Source organism: Oncorhynchus keta, chromosome 5 (assembly GCF_023373465.1).
Source record: "Oncorhynchus keta strain PuntledgeMale-10-30-2019 chromosome 5, Oket_V2, whole genome shotgun sequence".
NCBI lineage: Eukaryota > Metazoa > Chordata > Actinopteri > Salmoniformes > Salmonidae > Oncorhynchus > Oncorhynchus keta.
Window position 1 is genome coordinate 9,777,862 of NC_068425.1, and position 16,771 is coordinate 9,794,632.

The following is a 16,771-nucleotide window of genomic DNA, read 5'->3' on the forward strand; positions in this document are numbered from 1 at the left end:
AGCTCCCCCCAGCCACCGGAAAAAACGTAAAACAACAAGATTGAACAGTCAGACTTTTATTGCAAACTCAGATACATATATTTATTTGAGATGTATGGCTTTGGCCAAATGGTTTTCTGTAATAGTCAAGCATAAACTATTATAGATTGTGATTAACCGATCGTAAATCCTTAATCTAAAGGGAGTGTGACCCACCCAGATCCACGTACCCTCCATGAATCAGTGAGACCAATCCTGTGAAGTGAAGAGCAACCGATGCTGCCAACCCTCTCTGCAAGAAAATCCTTGGAAAACAATAGTATGCTCAAGAGCTGAAGAGATTTAAAGACAAAAATATTTCCTTACCACAGGACACTACACTCAGAGAAGGTGTCGAACCCTCGAACTCGACTTCAAAGCCAGTTCCACTGCATTTTTTAATTGTTGCCCTCTAATCAGGGACTGATTTAGACCTGTGCTGCACTTAATTATTCGTATGTATTATGGATACCCATTAGCTGCTGCCAAGGCAGCAAAATTAAGACAGTTCATACAATTTAAAAATATTACAATACATTCACAACACACCTTGTGCCCTCAGGCCCCTACTCCACCACATATCTACAGTACTAAATCTATGTGTATGTATATGCATGTGTCTGTGCCTAGGTTTGTGTTGCTTCAAAGTCTCCGCCCCAGGTTGAACAGAAAACCGAACCTCGTAGGGGAAGAGTTGAATACCCCTGGTGTAGAAGCTGCTGGGGGCCTTCACCTCCCTGTTGCTCCTCATTCGTCACCAAAGGCTTGGAGTAACCCTGGATTGTAAATTGTCACAGTCAAAACATATTGATACAACAGTAGCTAAGATGGGGAGAAGTCTGTCCATATTAAAGTGTTGTTCTGCCTTCTTAACACCACTATCAACACGGCAGGTCCTGCAGGCCCTAGTTTTGTTGCACCTGGACTACTGTTCAGTCATGTGGTCAGATGCCACAAAGAGGGACTTAGGAAAATTACAATTGGCTTAGAACAGGGCAGCACAGAATCCAAATGAATTATTTGGACTGATTTTGGAGTCACACCTCTTAAGTCGAAGGGGTGATGGGTAAGGCAGAAGTAACTTAGTGAATATCTTCATGATAAACTAAAGGATAGAAATCACCTGAGAGCAACCATTACAAAACCTCACAGCAACTTCTATATTTTATTTTGCACAAAAATTCCCCTGCATCTTCACATTTGTTTTCCTGCATCATAAAACCATGAGACCCGTTATTCATTTCAGTTTGCATCCCATCCAACACTCTACATAAAAACAAATAGGTTTACTTGGGGTGTTACCCAGCCCCCGGCCCCCAAATCCTTGACAGTTTCAATTCTCAATTTCAGAGGCGTTCTACCCACAAACAGTATCCAGTCCCTTCCGTGCCCCGTCTCAGCAGCCCCCACCCAACCATTTCCCTACTCCAAATAACTGCTCTCCCGGCCGCAGCTTTCAAAAAAAAAACTTTAAAAATAAGTCCCAACTACTGCACTTTGTTAAGTTCTTGTTGAAAGCTGTTCCATTTATACGGTCATCGATGTATTTTCTTCTGAACAGGGCTTCTGAATGGGTCATGACAGTTAGTAAAGATGGGACAAAAAAAATATATATATATAAAAGAAAAAGATGAAGGACAAAACCCCTCATTTACCCCTTGGTCAGCTGTGTACAGAGTCAAGTCTAGAACGCGTACAGTGAAGAAAATGGAGGGGTTGATAGTAAATCTGCAGTTTCAAGCCTCAATAGCAAAAGAAGAAAAACATTGACAGAAGCCCTTGTCTTGTGTCCACTTCGAAAATTAATTACATTTTTTTTTGTTCTTCTTCCTTTTTAAATGTTTTTGATTGTTTCGATTTTTTTCTCTCTAACACTGTACTTCGGGGATTATGAGAGATTTGTTTTGAAAAAGCGCATTGCACACATGAAGGAATATAAAATGTTAGCGTCTAGTGCAGGGTGGGCAATTCCAGTCGAGGGCCTGCTTGGTGTCCCAGTCTTGCCCCAGCCACAGCTAACACACCTGACTCCAATAATCACAATTTTCAGTTTAGAATGCAATTTGATTAAATCAGCTGTGTTTGCTAGGGATTAAGAAAAAAATGTGACACCAATCAGGCCCCGGAGGACTGGAGTTGCCTACCCCTGGGTCAGTATGTGTTAGTATAATTTTCCTGTCATGTCTGTCTTACTGTACATGTATGTTGTGTAGTTACACGTGTGTGTTATTTGGCGAATTGTGCAGTGTGTGTATAAGATATCTAGTACAATCATGACAGACTTCAGTTGGGATGGTAACAAAAAGGGCTTAAGGTCCATGTGATGAGAGAGAGAGAGAGAGCGTGGAGAAGGGCCAACTCCCCCGACTCCCTGCCTGGCAGCGGTAGTGCAGGTCAAAGTTCAAAGGTCAAGAAGTAAAAATGGGCGGTGGGTTCTCTTTCCTGAAGCAGGAAGTCCATCTGTCAGGTGGTCAGTGCGTTTTGTGGTCTCCTGGGGGGTGTCACTGTAGTACTAAGCCAACCTGTGAACCACAGAAAAAGGAAGCTTATGATAGTTGCACCAGAAGCTAAAATGAGAAAACACATGATGAGTTCTGTGAGGCCTGTATACTTCTCTGCCTGGCTTAACTGTGATAGCAAGATAATCAAGTCAATGGTTCCCTCCCCCTCTCATTACACTCCCTCCTTTTGTACTAGAAAAAATAACTATTTAGCTCTTAGTGGTGGATATCTCCATAGGCATGATCTAAATACCCATTGGTTTACAGTACAGTCTAGGGAACACAAAACACTGTTTCAATATCATCATATTATCATGGATAATTTATATCAATGTGAAAAATAGTCATCTCTCTAGGAACTGACTGAACTATCAGTAAATATGAACAATGACACACCTTCTCTGATCCCATGCTAGGACACTTCCAATTGTACAGATAATACTGTAGATTCCCATCTCCGATGCCAAACTTGAGCTTCTCAAGGAAAGTCTTATTCTCCATCAGGTCCAGTGCATTGAAAACGTCAAACCCTTTCTGGATATTGACGATAGGGATGAAAGTGGGGGATACAGAGAGATGGGGGAGAGGGATTGAGTTGTGTATAATTCATCGTCATCTGAGTATACAACAAATTAAGAACACCAGCTCTTTCCATGACAGACTGACCAGGTGAATCCAGGTGAAAGCTATTATCCCTTATTGATGTCCCTTGTTAAATCCACTTCAAATCAATGTAGATCAATGGGAGGAGACCGACTAAAAGGATTTAAAGTTGAGACAACTAAGATATGTGTGCCATTCGGGGAGTGAATGGGCAAGACAAAATATTTAAGTGCCTTTGAACAGGTTTGGTAGTACGTAACAGGCACAGCAGTTTGTGTCAAGAACTGCAATACTGCTGGATTTTTAACACAACATTTTCCTGTGTGTATCAAGCACGGTCCACCACTCAAAGGACATCAAGCCAACTTGACACAACTGTGGGAAGTATTGGAGTCAACATGGGCCAGCATCCCTGTGGAACACTTGACACCTTGTACAGACCATAGCACGACAAATTGAGGCTGTTCTGAGAGCAAATAAGTGGGGGTGCAACTCAATATTAGGAGGAATCATAATGTTTGGTATACGCAGTTTACACAGTAAATATTTGACCTGGTACCCAAATCCAACTCCCATTTGACCGCCGACCCCCAGCCACCTGAAGAGGACCAACTCACCGACTTGGCCAGAATGAGTGCGTCAGACATCAGGTCGAGCAGGGTGGTGGTGGTGTGCACGTTGTAGAAGGAGTAGGCTGCCTTGAGGCTGCGGTGCACTGGATGGTTCATGATAGTAGAGGGGAGCGTGTAGAAGCTCAGGAAGTCCGTCACCTTGCCCCCAGAGGACTGCCACAGGGAGAAGACACACGTCCTCCAACTTTACATTCACTCTATTTTAGATGTGTGTGAAATGCATTTCCAGAGCACTGACATAATGTGAACAATGTTGTCAAGAGGTAGAAGAGTAGAGGGTATCTGGGTAGCTGTCCATATATGGTCGTGTGAAATGGTCTACTTAGTGTATACCATATATACTAAGCGTGTAAGGTGTTGTAATGTTATGGGTGTCTACGGTAGTGTACGTTTTATCAATGGTACTGACTACGACCAGGTAGGTGTCGATGATGCTCTCCTGGGGCAGCAGCCAGTGCTCCACCTCCTCGGGGCTCATGACAGGGGCCAGGTGAAACTGGCTCAGGTACTCCAGGAGCAGGCGATGCACGGCCGGGACATCCTTCCTGGTCATCGGCCGCAAGCCAGACGTCTTTGGGGACTGGAGAGAAGGAGATGTGAGGTCATGGCAATCATTTTCAATTGGAGAGTTTTATGTCAACACAATAGACATTTCAAATAGAGGCATCAGGTGATGGCTGAGCGGTCAGGCGTTGTGCAAAGGATAGCCTCCTAATGGCGCTTTGCTCACTGACTCACCTCATTCAGACGGTACAGCTTCATGGTGCGTTGCATAGTCATGTTCCGGCTCAGGTGAGAGAACTTCACCTCGATCAGCTTGCGTGGGTTCAGAGAGCGATGCCAGTACCTATACAGAGAACAGATTTTATAATCACTGTGTTTTTGTGTTTAAGAGCATATGGATTTCGTTGGATGGGTATCTGTCTGGTGTGGTTGGTGTGTCTCTGTGACCCACCTGCAGGTGCCCACGGGTTTGGGCAGTACCACACCAGCGGTGTAGACAGCCTGGAAGATGCCCTTCAGGTTGACCCGTCTGGTGATCTCTCGGATCAGGACTGGGGCTACCCGCTTGGAGCGCAGCTTCTTGTGGACGCACAGGAAGTTGATCTCCACCATCTTCTTATCCCTAAATGACAAAAACAGTCTAAAGTGACTAAGGCCTCTTAATGTCTGCCTTCTTACAGCAAATGAACACAAGAGATGATATAGTCAAGGAGCAAATGAATATTACATTCCTATTGTTAGCTATATTAAAATACTACAGTGTATGGGAGCAATGAAAGTGTGTGAACAAGAGCATGATGTATATTCACTGACTGGTCATAGATGCGGATGTTGGCAGGGATGGCACTGATGAAGCCTACCAGCTTCTGGTTGGAGTTCACCCTCACCCCACAGTGCCACTGGGGCAGCCAGCCGGGGGGGCGCAGAGCCCTGAGGTAGAGAGACATTACAATTACAGGTCAGTTCCCAACTATGAAAGAAAATCTGAGGGCCAGGTTTTCCTGGTCAGAAAAAAAAAAACCTGCCTTTAAACGAAAAAAACAACATGAAATAGCTGTCTATTGAAAGAGATTGTTACTCAGCTTGTCTCATTTATGTAACAAAGGTGACGTAGCTAAGTAATAAAGAGTTACCAGAGCAGAAACTCTGGGGAGTAGTCGAAGCGGAACATGTTGTCATCATCCTCCACGTAGTTCTCATTGAGCAGAGTGTACAGCTCCTTCAGCTAAGAGGAGGAAGAGTAACAGACTGAGCCATGGGAAAAAGGTCTAGGGTTAAATTGAGTAATGGTAAAGTGGGGTCAGCTGTTGGAATAACCACAAGTGAAGTATTTTGATTGCTATCACTATATTGTTTTGGGACACTCTGGGGTGGAGGGGTTGTAGAGGAGCCTGCTCACCACAGCGGCGTTGCCCAGGTCCAAGGCGTCCCACGTGAAGCCTGGAGGAAGGCTGTAGGGCTCCTCCCGGATGTTGTCTTTGTCAGGCTCGATGGAACCATGTGATGTCACCATCTCCCCTAAGGTAAACAACAAAACGCAATGTAAGAGGATATTAGCAATCTTCATAATCAATGTAAAGATACAAAGTATACATTTTATTTAACCTTAAACTAGGCAAGTCAGTTAAGAACAATTTCTTATTTTACAATGACCGCCTACCCCGGCCAAACCCTACGACGGGATTGAACCAGGGTCTGTAGTGACGGCTCTAGCACTGAGATGCAATGCCTTAGACCGCTGCGCCACTCGGAAGCTATTTTAGGAGGTTTAGTCCAAAAACAGAGTGCCCAATTAGACTACTCATATCAAATCTCTTCAGGTCACTACCGCTTTTTAGAAGAAACAAAATAAAATCATTGGCCTATTTTAACAATGAAAAGCCTGTCTAAATATAATTCATCTACACTGAACAAAAATATAAACATGCAAAGTCTAGGTCAAATGTTTCATGAGCTGAAATAAAAAAGATCCCAGACTTGTTTCATATGCACAAAAAGCTTCTCTCTCAAATGTTATGCACAAATATGTTTACATCCCTGTTAGTGAGCATTTCTCCTTTGTCAAGATAATCCATCCACCTGACAGGTGTGGCATATCAAGAAGCTGATTAAACAGCATGATCATTACACAGGTGCACCTTGTGCTTGGGACAATAAAAGGCCACTAAAATGTGCAGTTTTGTTACACAATGCCACAGATGTCTCGAGTTTTTAGGGATTGTGCAATTGGCATGCTGACGGCAGGAATGTCCACCAGAGCTGTTGCCAGATAATTTAATGTTAATTTAATAATAATTTAATTTAATTCAAAAGCCTCCGTCATTTGAGAGAATTTGTCAGTACAGCCTCACAACAGCAGACCACGTGTAACCACGTCAGCCCAGGACCTCCACATCTGGCTTCTTCACCTGCAGGATCGTCCGAGACCAGCCACTCAGACAGGTGATGAAACTGTGGGTTTGAACAAACAACATTTCTGCAGAAACTGTCAGAAACAGTCTCAGGGAAGCTCATTTGCGTGCTCGTCGTCCACTCCAGGGTCTTCACTTGACTGCAGTTCAGCGCTGTAACCGAATTCATTGGGCAAAGGCTCACCTTCGATGGCCACTGTCAAGCTGGAAAAGTGTGCTCATCACAGCTGATCCTCGGTTTCTACTGTACCAGGCAGGTCTCGTGTATGGCGTTGTGTGGGCCAGCGATTTGCTGATGTCAACATTGTGAACAGAGTGCCCCATGATGCCGGTGGGATTATGGTATGGGAAGGTATAAACTACAGACAATTAACAATTATTCCATGGCCTGCATACTTGTCACCCACTGAGCATGTTTGGGATGCTCTGGATCGACATGTACGAGATCCCGCCAATATCCAGCAACTTCGCACAGCCATTGAAGAGGAGCGGGACAACATTCCACAGGTCAATCAACAGCCTGATCAACTCCATGCGAAAGAGATGTGTCATATATATTTCAGTGTATGTGACATTGCTACACACAAGGATAAACGACGACTGAAATTCTTAATTCAATAAAACAACCTTTTGAATGTAGTTTTTATGACGTGCGCCCCATAAAGACAATGTAGCCTATACGGGTTACACGCTTTTGTTATTATGGTCAGCCAATTAACGTGGCACTAGCTCCATGTGTGGCAAGCAACCTGGGAGATCTTTAATCAATGCAAAATGGAATTAGCTAAACGAGAAGGTGAAAGCTACACCGAGCGATCATCAGGCCTGTTTATTCTGAATGGAGTTGTAGTAAACAAGGACAGGAAGAGCAGCAAAATAGCCTCAAATACCCTAGGTACAGTGCATTAGGAAAGTATTCAGACCCCTTGACTTATTCCACATTACAGTCTTATTCTAAAATGGATTAAATTGGGGAGGGTTCTCATCAATCTAAACAGAAATCTTTGCAAATGCATAAAAATACTAAGTATTACATAAGTATTCAGACCCTTTGCTATTAGACTTGAAATTGAGTTCAGGAGCATCCTGCTTCCATTGATCATCCTAATGAAGTTTCCAAAAGTTGATTGGAGTCCACCTGTGGTAAATTCAATTGATTGGACACAATTTGGAAAGGCACACACCTCTCTATATAAGGTCCCACAGTTGACAGTGCACTTCAGAGCAAAAACCAAGCCATGAGTTAGAAGGAATTGTTTGTAGAGCTCTGAGACAGGATTGTGTCGATGCACAGATCTGGGAAGGGTACCAAAATATGTCTGCAGCAAGTCCCCAAGAACACAGTGGCCTCCATCACTCTTAAATGGAATCACCGAAAATGTCAAATCCCACCGTACCTTCTCCACCATGCAATCTGGTTTCCAAGCTGGTCATGGGTGCACCTCAACCACACTCAAGGTTCTAAACGATATAACTGCCATTGAAAAAATACAGTACTGTGCAGCAGTCTTCATTGACCTGGCCAAGGCTTTTGACTCTGTCAAACACCGCATTCTTATCGGCAGACTCAATAGCCTTGGTTTCTCAAATGACTACCTCTCCTGGTTCACCAATTACTTCTCAGACAGAGTTCAGTGTGTCAAATCAGAGGGCGTGTGGTCCAGACCTCTGGCAGTCTCTATGGGGGTGCCACAGGGTTCAAATCTCGGGCCAACTCTCTTCTCTGTATACATCAATGATGTTGCTCTTGCTGCTGGTGATTCTCTGATCCACCTCCACACAGACGAAACCATTCTGTATACTTCTGGCCCTTCTTTGGACACTGCGTTAACAACCCTCCAGGCGAGCTTCAATGCCATACAACTCTTCTTCCGTGGCCTCCAACTGCTCTTAAATGCAAGTAAAACGAAATGCCTGCTCCTCAACCGATTGCTGCCCGCACCCGCCCGACGAGCATCACTACCCTGGACGGTTCTGACTTTGAATATGTGGACAACTACAAATACCTAGGTGTCTGGTTAAACTGTAAACTCTCCTTTCAGACTCGCATCCAGCATCTCCAATCCAAAATTAAATCTAGAATCAGCTTCCTACTTCACAACAAAGCCTCCTTCGCTCATGCTGCCAAACATACCCCCATAAAACTGACTATCCTACCGATCCTTTACTTCGCCAATATAATTTACAAAACAGCCCCCAACAGTATTCAGCAAATTGGATGGAGTCTATCACAGTGCCATCCATTTTGTCACCAAAGCTCCATATACTACCCACCACTGCGACCAGTATGCCCTCGTTGGCTGGCCCTCGCTACATATTGGTCGCAAAACCCACTGGTTCCAGGTCATCTATAAGTCTTTGCTAGGTAAAGCCCAGCCTTATCTCAGCTCACTGGTCACCACGGCAACAGCCACCCGTAGCACACGCTCCAGCAGGTATATTTCACTGATCATCCCCAAAGCCAACACCTCCTTTGGCCGCCTTTCCTTCCAGTTCTCTGCTGCCAATGACTGGAACAAATTGCAAAAATCACTGAAGCTGGAGACTCATATCTCCCTCACTAACTTTAAGAATCAGCTGTCAGAGCAGCTTATACCGATCACTGCACCTGTATACAGCCCATCTGTAAATAGCCCACCCAACTACCTCATCCCCATAGTTATTTTGCACCCCAGTATCTCTACTTGCACATCATCTGCACATCTATCACTCCAGTGTTAATGCTAAATTGTAATTATTTCACCACTATGGCCTATTGCCTTACCTCCCTAATCTTACTACATTTTGCACACACTGTACATCGATTTTTCTATTGTGTTATTGGCTGTACGTTTGCTAATCACATTTGTAACTGTTGTTGTTAATGTCGCACTGCTTTGCTTTATCTTGGTCAGGTCGCAGTTGTAAATGAGAGTGAAATAAAAACACAAATACATTTTAAAAAATGGAACAAGTTTGGAAACACCAAGATTCTTCCTAGAGCTGGATGCCCGGCCAAACTGAGCAATCGTCTTGGTCAGGGAGGTGACCAAGAACCTGATGGTCACTGACAGAGCTGCAGAGTTCCTCTGTGGAGATGGGAGAACCTTCCAGAAAGGCAACCAACTCCGCAGTACTCCAAAAATCAGGCCTTTATGGTAGAGTGGACAGACGGAAGCTACTCCTCAGTAAAAAGCCTGCTGGGAGTTTGCTCTCAGGACTCTCAGACCATGAGAAACAAGATTCTCTGGTCTGATGAAACCAAGATTGAATTCTTTGGCCTGAATGCCAAGCATCACATATGGAGGAAACCTGGCACCACTCTTACGGTGAAGCAAGGTGGTGGCAGCATCATGCTCCGGGGATGTTTTTCAGCGGCAGGGAGACAAGTCAGGAATGAGGGAAAGATGAACAGAGCAAAGTACAGAGAGATCCTTGATAAAAACCTGCTCCAGAGTGCTCAGGACCTCAGACTGGGTCGAAGGTTCACCTTCCAAAAGGACAATGACCCTCAGCGCACAGCCAAGACAATAGAGGAGTGGCTTAGGGACAAGTGTCTGAATGTCCTTGAGTGTCCCAGCCAGAGCCTGAACTTGAACCCGATCGAACATCTCTGGAGAAAACTGAAAATAGCTGTGCCGCAACGCTCCCCATCCAACCTGACAGAGCTTGGGAGGATCTGCAGAGAAGAATGTGCCAAGATTGTAGTGAAGAAGCCTGGAGGCTGTAATCACTGCCAAAGGTGCATCAACAAAGTACTAAGTAAAGCGTCTGAATACTTACGTAAATGTGATATTTACATTTCTAACAAACAGTTTTTGCTTTGTCGTTATGGATAATTGTATGTAGATTCATTAGGGGGAAAAACCATTTAATCCATTTTAAAATAAGCCTGTAACATAACAAAATGTCGAAAAAGCCAAGAGGTCTGAATACTTTCCGAATGCACTGTGGCTCGCTAAAAATGAGATGGCTAACATAGCTAGCTTCTTTAAATCAAATTGATGCAGTCAAGACAGGCACTACCAGATGGGATGACAGACAAACTTGTAGAGGCCATAGGTTATCTAACTAGGGCGAGTGTGTGTGGGACTTTGATCGACAATGACGTTGTTTTGAATTGCGAAACAGGCCCTCCATAAATATAGAGTGTTATTATGTTCCTCAACTAATTCAGAGCATAGTGTGTTCTCGCTCTGCACTTGTTCTCGCTCTGCACTTGTTCTAGATCCAATGGCTGTTTCCTGGTCTCTTTTTACTCCGCCTCCACTGCTGTTTCCTAGAAATCTGTCTTTTTTCCCCCGGGTTCATTTGGAGCGAACCATTACCTCATACGTGAATAAATGGCTGGGTATCCCACAATGCCTGAGTAACATCGGCCTCTATGGCAAAGGGGTCCTTGAACTACCTCTTACAAGTCTAACGGAGGAGTACAAGTGCTCTAAAGTAAGACTTCAGATGATATTGAAGGACTCCAAAGATCAGACCATTAGCAAGGCTCCCCTACAAACTGGACGGAAATGGACATCATCCAAGGCTGTGCAGCAAGCAACATCAGCCCTGAGACACCAAATCATTGTGGGGAATATCCAGCATGAAAGAGGAGGCTTTGGCCTGGCAGCAAGCAAACCAATGTTCCATAAGGCAACAACATCTGAACGCAGAGCTGTTTATGATGTGCTTCCATAACCAAAAAACCTACATCAATGGTATGGCGAGGACCCGACCTGCCCCCTCTGCCCAGCTCCAGCGACTCTCAGGCATATAATGACAGGTTGCAAGACCAGCCTCTCGCAAGGCCGCTACAGCTGGAGGCACAATCGGGTCCTCAAGAGCCTGGCTGCAGTGCAACCAATTCATTACTTCCAAAAACATGCAATCCCGTAAAAACAACAACATTCATCTGGGAGGGACAGAAAAGGCCCAAGCATCCTCCTACGAAGCCAGAAACTGGACACCTAGCCATGGCCCGGGACTGGAAGATGCTTGTCGATATTGGCCAGCAACTCATTTTTCCACCTGAGATTGCTTCTACCAACCTTAGGCCAGACATGGTACTCTGGTCCCCTTCACGAAAGGCTGTTTACATCATAGAGCTCACAGTCCCGTGGGAAAACTCTGTTGTAGAGGCCTACGAGCGCAAGAAACTGCGTTACACAGAGTTGGCAGCAGACGCAACTCAGTGTGGCTGGAATGCAAAAGTCTGGCCAGTTGAAGTGGGATGCAGAGGATTCGTGGCTTCTTCCACCATCAGGTTGCTGAAAGAACTTGGAATCCATGGACAGGCTCTGCGGCAGACCGTCAGAGCAGTTTCTCAAGCAGCTGAAAGAGGCAGCCAGTGGATCTGGATCAAACGGAAGGACCCTTGCTGGGCTATAACTTCATGACCCCCCACCCCCACCTGAGAACCCAATTCAGATCCCTCCAACTTGAGGGCATATAAGGTATGCGGTCAGCTGTAGGGCTGGCTCAGGGAAGAGGATGACCCTGCCTTGCGTAGTCCCGTGGGAAATCTTAATTGGGCATGGGACACAAGCTATGGCTTGATCACCATTTAGCCGGTCACCTTTGATGAGGGTGTTTAGTGATTAAAGACCGAAACACCCACTGATTCGAAGGCACACTACTGAGGATGTGTCCCAAAATTGACATCTTAACCCAGTCTAAGAAATAAACCTCCCATGCCACTCTGCAAATCTCATGGGAGTTAAATTTTTTAATTTATTTTTTATTTCACCTTTATTTAACCAGGTAGGCTAGTTGAGAAAAAGTTCTCATTTGCAACTGCGACCTGGCCAAGATAAAGCATAGCAGTGTGAACAGACAACACAGAGTTACATGGAGTAAACAATTAACAAGTCAATAAGACAGTAGAAAAAAAGAGTCTATATACATTGTGTGCAAAAGGCATGAGGAGGTAGGCGAATAATTACAATCTTGCAGATTAACACTGGAGTGATAAATGATCAGATGGTCATGTACAGGTAGAGATATTGGTTTGCAAAAGAGCAGAAAAGTAAATAAATATAAACAGTATTGGGATGAGGTAGGTCAAATTGGGTGGGCTATTTACCGATAAGACTATGTACAGCTCCAGCGATCGGTTAGCTGCTCAGATAGCAGATGTTTGAAGTTGGTGAGGGAGATAAGTCTCCTGCTTCAGCGATTTTTGCAATTCGTTCTAGTCACAGGCAGCAGAGAACTGGAACGAAAGGCTGCCAAATGAGGTGTTGGCTTTAGGGATGATCAGTGAGATACACCTGCTGGAGCGCGTGCTACGGTTGGGTGTTGCCATCGTGACCAGTGAACTGAGATAAGGCGGTGCTTTATCTAGCATGGACTTGTAGATGACCTGGAGCCAGTGGGTCTGGCGACGAATATGTAGCGAGGGCCAGCCGACTAGAGCATACAGGTCGCAGTGGTGGGTGGTATAAGGTGCTTTAGTAACAAAACGGATGGCACTGTGATAAACTGCATCCAGTTTGCTGAGTAGAGTGTTGGAAGCAATTTTGTAGATGACATCACCGAAGTCGAGGATCGGTAGGATAGTCAGTTTTACTAGGGTAAGTTTGGCGGCGTGAGTGAAGGAGGCTTTGTTGCGGAATAGAAAGCCGACTCTAGATTTGATTTTAGATTGGAGATGTTTGATATGAGTCTGGAAGGAGAGTTTACAGTCTAGACAGACACCTAGGTACTTATAGATGTCCACATATTCTAGGTCGGAACCATCCAGGGTGGTGATGCTAGTCGGGCGTCCGAGTGCATACCATCTATTGGCACAATGGACAGTTTAACATCTCGTCCTGTGTTTTATGATTCTGATTCATTTCTGTGATGTCGGACCAGGGCTCAGGTTTTCAACTCACCGAGCTTGGGTCAGACCAGAATCAAATTTTCAGTTCTGATAAGAAATCTAAACTGCATTCCGGTCTCGTCTGCAGACCGGCAGTGTCAAGTATGCATGAACTTTGAATTTATGGCGACTTTGTGAAGTAAATACGCTAGGTTCAAGGCTTCCATATTGTGCTATTTTATTTTTGACAATCTGCTACTGCACATGTGTATTTTGTGGAATTGCATTAGTGCGACATTGGGGGAAAATTATGTAATTTCTTGCTTTTCGGGAAATGTGAAGAGTGGTCCCGGTACAGTCCCGGGATCCCGGTTACCCGTGTTAATCCCTACTAGTCACTACAGTGAGGTTGTGGAGACATTTCTGAACCCCTGCCAAATGTCATACCTAGCTTGGGGACGGGCTGTGTGTCCCAGAACTGGTAGCTGCGTCGGCTTGCCTCCTCCATGGTTTTGGCAGGGCCCTGGCCCACAGAGAAAAGTTCAATTGCCTTTTGGATCTCCTGCAGCTTATCAGCAGGCAGCGAGTTCACCTGTGTAGAGAGAGAGAAAGAGTAATGTAGGGTTGAAAAGGAAATAAATTGCCAAATGCAAAACAACGTCTGCACAGACAAACACACCCACTAATCTCCATTCAGTTTTGTAGAGGCCGTTCTAAAAAGTTACAGAACAATAAGTCAATGTCGGTCTTTCTAGCACTACTCTCGCAAAAGGAACAAACAGAGGGACACAAACACAAAGCAAAAACATTTGCCCCCACACTCACTCATGTGGCCTACACACATGTACATACATCTACCTTGCCTAGCGGATCCTCCTCTGCAGGTTCTTTATTTGCCCCAGACTTCTTCTTCTTCTTTTTGTTTTTCTTCTTCTTGGCACCGCTGTCATCTCCCTGGACCTTGTCACTACCATAGGACAACAACAACAACATGTAACTATAAGACTTTCCATAGGCCAGGAGAATGCCACAACTGTTTCAGTCCTCTTCACTACCATCCCAGAATACAGTTTTTCTAAAGATAGGTTGGCAACAAACATGCAGTGACCTTTTGTCTCAAATATACACATAACTTACAGTTCATCCCTAAGCTAGTTTAAATTGGTTGGAGTTATTCCTCCATCCCCTGATCATCAATGACTCTAGAAGAGCCCCCCACCCCCACCCAGAGGCCCATTTCCTGGGCAGGACAGGGAGTTAGCAGTATACTTACAAGAACAGGGGATAATCCCATTAGCGTCCAAGAGGGGAGTGAGGCTAGGGACTGGCCTGTATTTGTAACACCAGGACAGATGGTGAATCACATGACCCCCGGGGGGAGTATGTGTGGCTATGCGTGTCAGTGTGTACGTGTGTATGAGGGAACAATAGACGACCAAGCATTCAATGGCTTATTCGACAGGCTTCCATTCCAGCAGTCGAGCCTAACTACCATCCAGAACCATTCACCCTTTCGTTTCATTTAGCGAACTAACATTAACATGAATATTTGATTCGATAGCTAACTTATTTATCTACCTAGCAGGGTTCCAGATGCTCGCATACATGCTGACATCGTCAAGCCACACAAGGGCTGTAATCCACACCTAGTTTAAATAGGTTGTTGTTGAAAGAACAAATATAGCTTCAATGCAAGCAAGAGACTTTTAACAATGGTTGCATCCCAGCTAAACAAATATCAAGCTAGCTATATGTCACTATATGGTTAGGCCAACCCTGCAATTTACAGAAGGAATGTTGAGCAGTTACTTTCATTTTCTCCTGGCAAAATAAGGGCGCTCTAGGGCTCAAACTCTGGCACTTATCTTTTGTTTAAAAAAAAATTCTTCCAACTAACAGGGTGGAACCTAACTGGGTAGAGATTTGGACACAAATTAGCCATAGTTCTGTGAGTGAGCAAGAATGAGCTAGCATAATAGTGATCCCTTGAACAGATATGAAATGTGTTTAATTTTCTCTATAATTTAGCCTGACAGGGTAGAAATGTATGAGTGGGCCAAACAGACTAACAACATGAAACATGGAAAAATAGATAACAAAAATGTGTGTTTATATTGTTGCACCTCTGCACCACCGTTTTCCCACCAAAGAAATTATGCAACTTCCTGAATGTGGTGTCATTTTAGAAAGGGATTGTTTTCATAAATGGAGCATTACAACAAACTATCAGGGACACAAAGAACATCTGAAATAATAAATACAATAACCATGAAAAAAACGTTATTGATAAGATAATTTAACAAGGACTATAAAATAATGTAGATTTAAAATATCATCAGGCTTATATTTCATGGAAGTTGATAAATAATGTTTAAAAAAATGCATAACATTCCCTTTCAATGGCCATATTTATGTGTTATGGTAAAGTACACCTGACCATATATTTAATGCCTTTTGGAATCCACATTTTACACTAAATAAGAAGTGACATTTCCTGGGGACAAAACATGCAGCGCATGGTAGGAATGAACCAAATATACTAAATACATTAGCACCCATCATGCTGGTGTTGCTGTGCTGAAAAGGAAAATAGACGATGCATCATTAGAATAAATCATATGTTGATTGTTTTTGACAGACACTGTCACAAGTTCGGGAGTCAGCTAGCTAACAAGTCAACGTCGTAAAAAGTCATAGCTGGCTAGCTAGTTAGCTAACGTTATTAGTTTCGCATTTGAGTTAGGACGTGGTATTTAACATTTGGGCGCTGTTCTCGATTCAAATGCCAGGTGTTCCAGTTTAATATTTTACTGCAATCTGATTTGTGTTGGTCTTCACCGCCTAACTGTATTTAATTTATCATAATAATGGGTTCAATTTCTTGTACAGTGACCAAAGGTAGTTAACTATAACTCGCGATAAAAGCAAAAGGAGGAATGGGATGAAACCACGCCCACAACAGGAAAATACCCTATTTAGATCCAATCAGAGCGAAAAGCAGGTAATTAGTAAACCGTTATCACCAATCGTTCAAAAGAAAGTGGGAGGGATTAGTTGAATTGGTATGCCCAACCTTAGGCTGCATCGTATCTTTAAAACGAGCGTAAGAGCATGACACATTTTCTATAATGCTACAAAAATAAGTTTGCACCCTTACCAATCATCAAAGTGATGCTCTTCATTTTCGCAATCACTGCAATGTCCATGGTCTTCTTCTACCTCCTCTTCTTTCTCCGGCTTCGGTGCTGTCTCATTCTCATCCGCCATCTTTAAACCAGGAAGTGAAGAAACACCGCGTGCATTCATCTCCTCAACACAACCTGCGATACT

At 44.1% G+C, this 16,771-nt stretch overlaps 1 protein-coding gene across 2 annotated transcripts; it reads right to left on the minus strand.

The window, feature by feature from the left end:
* Nucleotides 1-1,164: 1,164 nt before the first annotated feature.
* LOC118384479 (glycylpeptide N-tetradecanoyltransferase 1-like) lies at nt 1,165-16,767 on the minus strand. Of its 2 annotated transcripts, none has more exons than XM_035771063.2 (12): nt 16,599-16,767; nt 14,300-14,408; nt 13,889-14,033; nt 5,658-5,776; nt 5,392-5,483; nt 5,072-5,188; nt 4,710-4,880; nt 4,493-4,601; nt 4,164-4,334; nt 3,740-3,907; nt 2,916-3,053; nt 1,165-2,540 (listed from the first exon to the last, which is right to left on the minus strand). In XM_035771063.2, exons 1-12 carry the CDS (start codon nt 16,745-16,747, stop codon nt 2,520-2,522), a joined length of 1,509 nt encoding a protein of 502 aa, XP_035626956.1. In that variant the 5' UTR covers nt 16,748-16,767; the 3' UTR covers nt 1,165-2,519. The 2 variants fall into 2 exon arrangements, with proteins under 2 accessions (XP_035626956.1, XP_035626954.1); XM_035771061.2 differs by having other exon boundaries at nt 14,294-14,408.
* Nucleotides 16,768-16,771: the final 4 nt, after the last annotated feature.